Source organism: Micromys minutus (genome assembly GCF_963924665.1).
Source record: "Micromys minutus genome assembly, chromosome: X".
Classification (NCBI taxonomy): domain Eukaryota; kingdom Metazoa; phylum Chordata; class Mammalia; order Rodentia; family Muridae; genus Micromys; species Micromys minutus.
Window position 1 is genome coordinate 49,686,833 of NC_137970.1, and position 10,954 is coordinate 49,697,786.

General features: G+C 42.0%; 1 protein-coding gene across 1 annotated transcript in view; it reads right to left on the bottom strand.

The window, feature by feature from the left end:
* Positions 1-753, bottom strand: part of SLC16A2 (solute carrier family 16 member 2) — a 110,321-nt gene extending 109,568 nt beyond the window's left edge. The window contains exon 1 of the mRNA XM_080910913.1: positions 179-753. Within this exon, the coding sequence (XP_080767039.1) occupies positions 179-626 (448 nt within the window). The 5' untranslated portion in view covers positions 627-753. The remainder of the gene's footprint in view (positions 1-178) is intronic.
* Positions 754-10,954: the final 10,201 nt, after the last annotated feature.

Below are 10,954 nucleotides of genomic sequence, written 5' to 3' on the forward strand. Positions count from 1 at the left end.
CTTAGGTCTCCATTGCCCAGGCTGTTCAGAACCCTGCAACCCATGCTCTAGCAGGACACGGGCAAGAAGGAGTGAGAAAGGCGCTTTGAAAGGGCGCCTTAGACCAAGAGGTATGGGGATGACGGAGGGGCAGACGCCCTTGCCCACAATGCCAGGTGGGGCACGTGGGGCCACTCACCTGCTTGGAACTCCACTTGGCGATTTTTCTCTTTTTCCTCCTCTAGTAGCATGGTGTAGAGGATACCAACAGAGTTATGGATGCCGAAGATGGAGCCGTTGCACCAGGTGGCTGCAAACACCACTATCCAGCCGAAGCCACCTTCGGGAGGCTGAAAACCACGAGCAGTGCCTCGGGTCTCCACTGTGGGCGTGGGCTCGGGTTCTTGCACTGGCTCAGCCTCAAAGCTCAGCTCCGGCAGGGGCGCAGGGTCGGGTAGGGGCTGGGGCTCAGGCTCAGGCTGAGGCTCGGGTGGGGGCACTGGCACCGGCTCGGGCTCAGGCTCCGGTTCAGGCTCCGGCTCTGGCTCCGGCTCGGGCACAGGACTACACACGGGCTCCTGATATTCCTGGTTTGCCTCCTGACAGGGCCCCTCAGCTTCCTCGCTCGCCGGGCTTGGCAGCGCCATCGCAGCTAGGGGACTGACTGTGGCTTGCCGGAGGGAGCCGGAGGAGCTGTTGTCTGGCTGGTACTTGTTTCTGCTGCTACTGCTCCTGCCGCCGCTCCGAGCACTGCCGCCGCTGCTGCCTCAGCCCCTGCCTCCTCCTCCCAGCGCCCGCCCGAGCTGGCCAGCCTGTCCCGCGACAGACGGTCCCTCGAGCCCTCTCCTTCTCCTCCCCCGTCCAACCCCCCTCCTCGTCTCCCCACGTCATCTCTCTCCTCCCCCTCCTCCTCCCTCCCACCTCTTCCTCAACAGGCAGCCGCTACAACCTCGCTCTTCTCCCCAGCCCTTCCTCCTCTTACTCGCCTACCTACTCTAGCCGCTGCTGTCGCCCCAAACTCCCTTTTCAAATCACTGGCTCCTTTTCTTGTTCAGATGCTTAGAAGATGAACTAGATTAGCAAAAGGAGCAGAGACTACCCTGTTACCCTACCTTCTCCTGCCCGCAGGTCCCAGAACCCACACTGATCAACCTCTAGCCTCCAGGGAAGACCCTGCCAGTTCCTTGAGTCCACTCCCTCTTTTCTTTCAAACAACTTGCAGCTAGATTGGTCCTGGGAACCCCAAGACAAGAGCTGGTCCGTGACAGACCCCACCCTGTCCTCTGGAGTCCCTGTGTTCCCATTTGGACTCGAGACGGGTGACCTAGAGGGTATAGCCTGGGCTTCGGACAGAGTGTGGGCACAATCTTCTCAAGCCTGGAACTCTGACCCCCACAGACCGGCGCGCCCCTCAGAGTCTCCCCCTACCCCCGCGCTTCCGGGCAAATCCCTGGCGGGACTGAGGGGAGGAGGCGGCCCCGCAGCGGGACCCGCCCCTCCGGGCAGTCAATCAGGGCTTTGTTTGCGCCAACCTGGAGCCCAGAGGAGCCACAGAGCACAGGGTCTAGGCTTGGCCAGGGCACACTCTGGGCCAGGGGCCGGGCCAGGGAAGGAGGGAGGCACGAGGGCACCAGAGGGGGCGAGCCCAGGCCCTGGCGGGACGCAGAGCACAGTTCAGGTTACTCTTGGCTCTCTGTTCCAGACTGGAGAGCAAGAAATGGGGTCCAGATCTAGCTGCCAGTTTGGTGAAGGACTGCCCAGCTCCTAACATCGTGGTCAGGTTGGACCCTTGGGCCTGGACCTCTGCTTTTTGAGTGCAGAGGGATATCTTTTCACCACCTACCTCTCTCTTAGACCCACACTTCAGGCACTAACCTCGGAGTCCCACTGGATGTCCAAGACTCAGTAAGGAAAAGTTTGTTCTCAACGATGTGCCTGGGACCTGATGGGGGGAAAGGGGACTCTGCCTTGCTGGTGAGCCACAGTGTCCCAGATCAACTCTCACCGACTTGGTGATTCTAAGCGACTCTGCCTTCCCTAAGAGTCTGTGTCTGCACTAGCAAAGAGGGCGAACGCCCTCCCAGTTTCCCTCAGATCTGATTAACCTTCCTGCTAGGTGAAACTACCTGCCGACTGGAAATGCCACTCAAGGCGCCCGGGCTCTGTCTGATGCCAAGGAACACAGTCTTTAAGCACCCAAGAACTGACACAATTGGGTGGCAGGCAGGACATGGGATGTCCTGTGGCTTGTGGTTCCATGAAAGGAATCAGCCAAATTCACAGATCACAGGGTCATGCCAGTCCACAAAATAGGCACTGTTCAAATGAGTAGAGCAGGTCTCTTATTGACGGGCAGCAAATTTTATCACTTGCTTCTTGTGGCTTCCAAACTGAACCACAACTCAGACCAGTAATTTTAAGGTCATGGAGGAAGGCAAAGAAAAGGTAAAAATTAAGGCAAGTCTTCACACAGAAAAGCCAGATGCTCCCTAGGGTCTAACACAGGAATATAGAACTTGTTGCTGAGATGGGAAAAGCTGTGGCCTGTCGAAGCCGGGTTCTGGGATAAGTTATGTAAGTTAAGTTATGGGCCTTGACTATCGAGCGGAGTTTTTAACAGGTGGCATGGAGGTGGTTTCCTGCTTCAGAGCCTGCCCTGACCCCAAGGTGCAGAGACAGAAGAACTCCACTCATAGAAAGTGGAAAGTGAAAGTTAACCAGGCCAAAAACTTAATATGTATGATGCTTCTCCCAGGGAACACTTACATTTTAATAAAACTCCACAATGCTTCAGCCACGAGGGATGAGAAATCATTGACACGCTGAGTACTGAGGCTTCAGGTTTGAATGGAATTTTAGATCACAGGAATCGGGATACAGGGGTGGAGGTGTGATCCCACTCACTGAGGATCTCCTGTAAACCTAGCACCATGCTGGGCCCTTTGTGTTCATGATGTCATATAATATTCACAGCAATGAGGAAACAGAACCCAAGAGGTTAAGTCAGTTAAGTTTACAAAGCCAGTAAGAGGTAGAACAGGTATCTTTGCCCATTTGTGTAAATTTCAAAGTATGTGCCCCACCTCAGAGACAGGGTTATGTAAGCCATCACTCTAGTAACACATGCAGTGCATACCGGTCCTCCCCTCTTTTGAAGGTACAGGTGCTTTTTAATGTCTAGAGTCTTGCTGTGTGGAGACCTGGGTTCTAATCATAGTTATTTCATTGCAGCTAGTGTGATCTTAAGCAATTCATTTCCTTAACTGCAATATAGACTTCTGTCTACTTCACAGAATTAGTAAATGTTTTGAACTTTATTTGGTATACGCAAGTGCTATGATTTCAATAAGTGTCTTCTAAAAGCCACTGTATTAAAGGTCTGTTTGCCAGCTTGTGGCAGTGTTGGGAGGTAGTGGAACCCTAGGGAAGTGGTGTCTTGTGGTTGAAAGTTAAGTCATTGGGAGCATGCCCTAGAGGCGAATATTAAGACTTTGGCTACTCCTGTCCTGTCTTTCTGCTTCCTAGCTGCCATCAAGTAAACATCTTCTCTGCCATGTGCTTACTCCATGATTTACTATAAATGACACAGGTTCAAAGGTGGTGGCATTATATGACTATGAAGTAAAATTTACTATAATGATAGAGGCCCAAAGGTGGTAGCATTATATGACCATGAAGTAAAATTTCTGAAACAGTGGGCTGAAACATCCCTTCCTTAAAAGTTGACTGTCCTCAAATATTTTGTCATAGGTAATAGAAAGTTAACCCAAGAGTTCCAGTGAAGATTTCTTGAGTCAGAAATGCATCTGAGTTGCATCCTGGAGAAAAAAAAATGGTAGTGATAGTATAGAAGTAGCTTGGACTAATTAGAGGTATAGAAAATAGACATCAAATGCATGTGATTTTTTTTCTCATAAATCTAAATCAGTCTTGGTCAAAAGACATCAGGGGTAACATATCTTTATAAAAGATTTATTTATATATGTATTTTATGTGATAAGTGCTCTATTTGCACCATATCTCATTACAGATGAGAGATCTCATTACAGATGGTTGTGAGCCACCATGTGGTTTCTAGGAATTGAACTAAGAACCTCTGGAAGAGCAGCCAGTGCTCTTAACCACTGAGCCATCTCTCCAGCCACAGCAGGTAACACATATTTAAAGAGTATTTACTATTTGTAGAATCTTCAGTTTTGCCAGTGTCACAAGTAAATAGCTAAGAGTCCCTGTAACTATTTCACTTGTCTAACTTTGGACTATGGAAAACCCTCGGTGAAGGTTTTCACTGTTACTCCAAGTAAGACAGCACATTTTCCTTCTGTACGTAACAAATTCAAGCCTGAAGTGGAATCATTCCAAATTGTTATGCCTTTTATTCATTCATTGTAAGAGAGAGAGAAAAAAAAACAGAGTGATATTTTCCCAACTCAGAGGCACATTAGAATCACTTAAAGGGTTTGGTAAAATATTGACTCCTGGGTTCTCTTCAGTCAATAAATTCTGAACATAATATCTAGAAGTGGAGCTTAGAAACACAAAGTATTTATTAAGGCTTCTAACAATACTGATTTGCTACCTGATATGGAAACCATTGAGCTAAAACAACAGTTTCCCAACATTTGGATCTTAAGGACTACTAAAGTTTATCTCCAATATCTATAGCCCCAACATAATGGAAATTTTAAATGTCGTGTGGGAATGTATATCATCACTAGCATGGCATTTGTGAAATTATATTTTAACATGAGACTATAGAAATGTACAAAGAATATAGTCTTTAAGTGGGAAAATCTTTTCTAAAAGTCGGCAACATTTTTTTCCCTCATGGATCAGTAGACACAGAATATCAGACTGTCATGGGCTTGTAGGTGGATATTTAGGTTTCCTTGGACTAAACAAACTCTAAAAGACCCTCTATTGCTCAAGTTTTCTATTTGATATGAAAGACACTTCCTCACCTTAAGTGTTTCCTATTTAACAGAGTTTTGTGGCTAAAAAGGAACGCAGTGGGCATTTTTATTATCCTTGTGCCCTATGTCCAAGTCATCTTACTACTTGAGAATGGATGGTACATTGAGAGTATGCTCAAGAAGGCCTTCCCCTCCTTCACTCCTCCTTATTCATCTTTATGAGGGTAACTTAAGACTTCTGATGATGTAGCATTACTTTGGCTCTAATAGCCAAGTAGAATCGATTGGGAAAAGGAGCTCTAGTAGTGTCAGTAACAACAACAGTAAAACATCCAAAGGCAGAGAAGAGTTTGGTTTCATTGTCCATAATCAAGAAGGATATTGATGGGAACCCACATTACTGGAAAATGAATTTGAATGTTTACACCTTCTGATGGCCAAAGTGGAAGCGTGGAAGAGGAAAGATCCTGGGCATAGTTTGGTTTCATTTCGAGGCAGAAGGCAATTCATAATAATAGGTGCATTAAAAACAAATCAATTGACCATATGCAGAGCCTGCTTCCTGAATGCCAAGGAGAAGCAATCTGTTCAATAGTGAGCCTGTTATTAAAGGAGACATGGAGGGGAAAGATGACAGAAGCACAAGGCACAATATGGAAGGGAAAGAGGTAGGTAATACTTAACCCTATCCTAGCACGAGGAAAGCCTAAAGTGAAAAAATAAAATGGTTTAGCTTCATAATCATATTCAAGGAAAATTACAACTATGAGATTTTTTTAGCCTTTTGCTAATTTATGATTAAGTGTCATTCAAGAAATACTTATTAACTACATTTAAACCCCATATATGTGCAGATTTCAGGAAGCTTCTGCAGTAGTAAGTTTCAATATAGTGTTTTCAAGTCTTTAGTGTTAATTCTTCACCATGTTCCCTCCTCTGCTCTGCCCTTCCATGCCCTCCATTTAACCCTTCCTGTTCTATTACTTTCTTTCCCCCCTCCATGGTACTTTCATTCTAGCCTCTTTCATCAAACACCCCTGTGACTCCTTTCTGGTTTTCCTCCCTCTCTGGATACTTCAATTTAAATACATATCTAGAGATTAAAAACTGGCGTCTACATATGAGAGAGAACATGTGGTATTCTTCTGGGTCTGGGCTATTTCACTTAAAATTATTTCTTGTAAATTTCATAATGGATTCTTATTTACAGTAAAATAATAGTCGATTGTGTATATAAAGCACATTTTCATTAGCCATTCATCCATCAATGGAAGTATAGATTGGTTACATTTCCTGGTTATTGTAAACAGAGCAGTAATGGATGAGTAAGTAAGAATATGGATGTGTAAGTATTTCTGTAGCAGAATACAGAGTCCTTTGGCTCTACACCAAAGAGTGATATAGCTGGGTCATACAGTAATTTGATCTATAGCTTTTTGAGAAACTGCTATATTGGATTTTATAGTGAGCCACACCAGTTGGCATTCTCACCATTGATGAATAATACCTCCTCCAGACACCACAGGCTAACAAATGGAAAGTCCAGTAAATCTATTACTATGTCCACTATACAGCATAGTAATAAAATGCTGCCTAAATTATTTTTATGCTCATAGATTACTGTATCTTTCAACCCTTCTCAGGGAAGCTTTTTTTAGTAAATAGTGGTTCATACACTGATCCACAAATATAAAATATGCAAACAATAAAAGACTTTAAGTTGCTAAGCTATAAATGAGATATCTATACCACATGCCATCAACCCTAAAGCTTGGGATCCTGAAAGAGGGAGTGGATAGACTGCAGGACCTGGGGAAATCGGCTTTCAGTAACAAATCAGTGTTTGCCATAAATGACAGTGCAGTCGTACACATGAATTCCCAGCAGTCAGGACTGTGCGCACATGACTGGTACAAGATTAAGCCAGAAAAATATCACCTTGAATGAGGGAGGGACTCATGAAATTGCATCCCTATCTGAAGAGCTATTGGAAACTGGAGGTTGCTGATAGAAGAATTAATTTTCTCCAGACTTAGGACCATCTACCGGTTTCACTCTGTAGCCTAGACTGGCCAAAATGTTGCTGTGTCGCCCAGACTGGCTTTGAACTTATAATGTTTCTGCCTTAGCCTCTCAAGAGTTGTGATTATAGTCCCTTAATACCACACTGGGCTTCAGGTTCTTTGTTTTACAAATAAGAAGACTGAAGCCTGAAAGGGGGAAAACTCCTTACTTAAGTGACATCTAACTTACCCATTTTTTCTCTTAATTACTGTAAATAGTTGTAGAAAGTAATATAATGTAAACCACACTCATCTGAGATAAAGCCATTGTTTTACAATGGTCAGGCTTTACCATGATAATGATCAACGAGAAACCTTGTGGGGCAAGAAAAGGGATGTTCCTCACCACCTGCTGGGACTTCTTTCAGCATTGCCTTTGATGGGTTTTTATCTTGTTTTGGTCAATTTAGGAAATGTCTATCCTCATAACTTCCTTCTACGTTTCTCTTAAATTTAGCCATTTAAGAATTAAGCATTCCCAGTCTAGAGTAAAAGGCGACTTAGACACATTTAGAAAGAAAATTCTTCTAGCACTAACTAGTGAAAATACTACCTGCTAAAAAGGCTCAGGAGGGAAACAAGAGGGAGACGTAGGAGCAGTTTTTTCTGGATAAGGGGTCAGGGTTGCAACGAGAGGGCTGAGGTAGAGTTTATGTTTCTTTCATTGTCAAGTAGTACCTGTAAAACCTCGAGAGTAAGTTTCCAGACTCCAAGATAGCCACCAGTGCCAGGGCCACAAGAATTTCAAAACATACCCCGCCCCCAAAGAAGATCCTACATACCTTCAGATAGAGGAATGAAAGAGTATTGGGCTTTGGACCAGAATCAGGTATCCCCAGCCAAGTTGGAGGAGACTGACCAATATGCTTTGGCCCAGGGGTCAAGTTTCAAATGTAACTTGCTGACCCTGCAATAAAGAAAGCTAGTTGAAAGGATCAGAAAAAAAAAATCATGCAAATGGAGCCGGGGCAACGGTACAAGGGGCAGAGGTGAGGAAGCTGGGTTGAGTGGAAGAACAGAGAGGAGGTGGTTTATTTTTCTCCTTCAGTACATATTTACAGAGTTCCCTCTGTGCCAGATTAAAAATGCACTTTTCCTGGGGCCTCTTTCTGGATGGAGGAGTCAAAGGGAGTATTTTGTTGAAACTTCTTGAGATGTTAATCCACTTGCCCAAGGTCATACTGTGAATGGAACCCAGTTTTTTTTTTTTTTTTTTTTTTGGCTTAGTTCTTAGCCAAGAGCAGGCCTCTCTATACCATTCTACCTCTCATTATTTTGAATTGACACTCACTCATAAGGGATATTATTTTTGTTGGGTCTTTACCTGGTTTGGCGATTACAGTGATTCTGGCTTCATAGGAGGAGCTTGGGAGCGCTCCTTTTGTTTTGTTTGTTCAAATAATTAAAGAAGGATTGGCTAGTGATTGTCTCTGAAAGTCTGGGAGAATTCTCCTGTGAGTTTTGTTGTGCTTGGATTCTTTTTAACTGGAAGGTTTTTAATTATTGTTTCAGTCTCCTCATTTCCTGTGGGCTTGTTTAAACTGCTGATCTTGGTTTAATTTTTGTAGTTTAGGTGAATTTTGAAAGTAATTGGTGATGTTTCCCTGTTCATTTTTTAATCTGTTAATTTGAGTCCTTTCTTTCTGTTAGTTAGTTGAGCCAAGGATATATCAATTTTATCTTTTCAAAGGATTATCTCTTAAGTTTTATTGATTCCTTGTACTGTTTCCATTTCATTAATTTCTGCTCTGATTTTTATTATTTTTGCCATCTACTGTGTTTGGGTTTGGCTTGTTCTTGTTCATTAAGTCATGTATTTGGGCTCTTTCTGATTTTTAAATATAGGTACTTAAAGCTTTACATTTCCCCCATAGTATTGATTTTAATGTGCTCCAGGGTATTTTTTTCTGTGTGTGTGTGTGTGTGTGTGTGTGTGTGTGTGTGTGTGTGTATGTGTGTTGTGTTTCATTTTCATTTAGTTTCAGGAATTTTAATTTATTACATTATGTCTCATCATCTAATAATGAGTTGTCCAATTTTCATGTGTTTGTGTATTTACTAGATATTTATTTCCTGTTAATTTTAAGTTCTATTGGAAAGAGCAGCTTCCTAATAAAACACACACACACACACACACACACACACACACACACACACACAAAATCTGGTGTGGATTGGTTCATTTTACTAGCAGAGAAATAACATACCAGGTTGACATTACTCTGTATCTTTAATTCATGTTAAATTCACTTATTGTGGAATTGGGTCCATCAGAATTTGGTGTATATATATTTAGAATTGTAATTTCTTCTTGCTTAGCTGTCCCCTTCATTGGGGTGAGATGTCTTTTTTTTTAAATCCTATCTGGATAGTTTTAATTTAAAGTCTATTTTGTCAGATAATAGGTTAGCAATACCTGCTTGTTTTCTGGTCTTATTTGATTGGAATGTTTTGTCCATTCTTTCACTCCAGGGTAGTGATTATCTTTAAAGATAAGATGAGGTTTTTTTTGTTGTTGTTGTTGTACACAAAAGATAGGTAGATTTTGTTTCTTGACCCATTAAGCTAGTTTGTGTCTCAATCTATGGCTATAAGAAAAATAATCAGGAATTATTTTAATACTATATACATTTAGTAGAATAATAATATTAGGCTCTCCTCTAGGGCCTATAACATGTCTAGCCACAGGTTATTGGCCACATTAACACTGCCAAGTATATTTGACAATGTATGTTGTCGCTCTTTTCATAATAGTCAAGAAATAGAGACAGCTTGGAAGTCTATCAAATGATGAACAAACAATGAAAATGTACATTTGTGCCACAAAAGTCTATTCAGCAATTAAGGAAAATAAAACTATGAAATTCACGGGTAAATGGATAAAAATGGAAACAATTGTCATGAGTGAAGTAACCAGTTTCAGAAAAGCAAATTCCACATATTTCCTTTTCTACATAGATACTAGCTTCATTCAGATATCATATTCAGATATACATATGTACATATACACAAATACACATATCATATTCAGATATGTATATTTTATTTGGAATATCCATAGAGATTATGAAACTAGTAAGGAGCGGTTGGGTACAAAGGGATCTTTTCAGGGAAGGGATATAAAGGGGGAAAGTAGATTAATGAAACAGGAATGATTAATTGAGGTGGGGGAATAGAAGGATAGGTTGAGGAGGAAATGGGGAGGAATAACACTAAAGGTGTTTTGAATATCTCATGTAGAAAACTACTTGTAGAATCATTTTAATACATATAAAAATAGTTGTAATGGAGTTACTCTACAATTGGGGGCAATATTCTAACTATACAGCACATGCTAGAAAATAAAAATCTCAGTACTAGGAATAGATTACTTCTTCTTGAATTGTTGGCCAATGAGACAGGGTAGTTCTTCCAAGAATTGGGGGTTATTGCTAATACTCGTGGTTACTCTTCAGAACATGATTTTAAATGCCTACTGTTGAAAAGATCACATACCTGTGTCTTACAACACAGGTAAATCAAGCTGTCATTCACCTGGAAGCTTCGAGATTATTGTCTAGTTTTCATAGTGCTGGGGGGTGCTCTGCATACCTCAGAAGGAGAAAAGAAATCATTATTCTCACTCAGCTGTGACTTCTGTGGTTTACAGTTAACAACTGGTCTGGTAAGATATTCCCATTTGTGAAATAGTGAAATGAATGTTATGGCAGTAATCAACCATTTTCTGATTTTTTTCTTTTTTGCATTGTAAAACATTATCTCTGCCTTATAACTTATGGTGGCCTCAAACTCAACCACATGCATGCTGCAATTAAAGGTATTATCAGTTTTGTTTTTATCTATCTATCTATCTATCTATCTATCTATCTATCTATCTATCTATCTATATTTCTTTATTTGCTTTGCTTTACTTTAAGCTTTTCAGTTTTACTAAAGTATAATAGACATACAAACCTCTTTCTCTACACTGCGGCAATAGGAAAGGTTCTCTGAGGATGA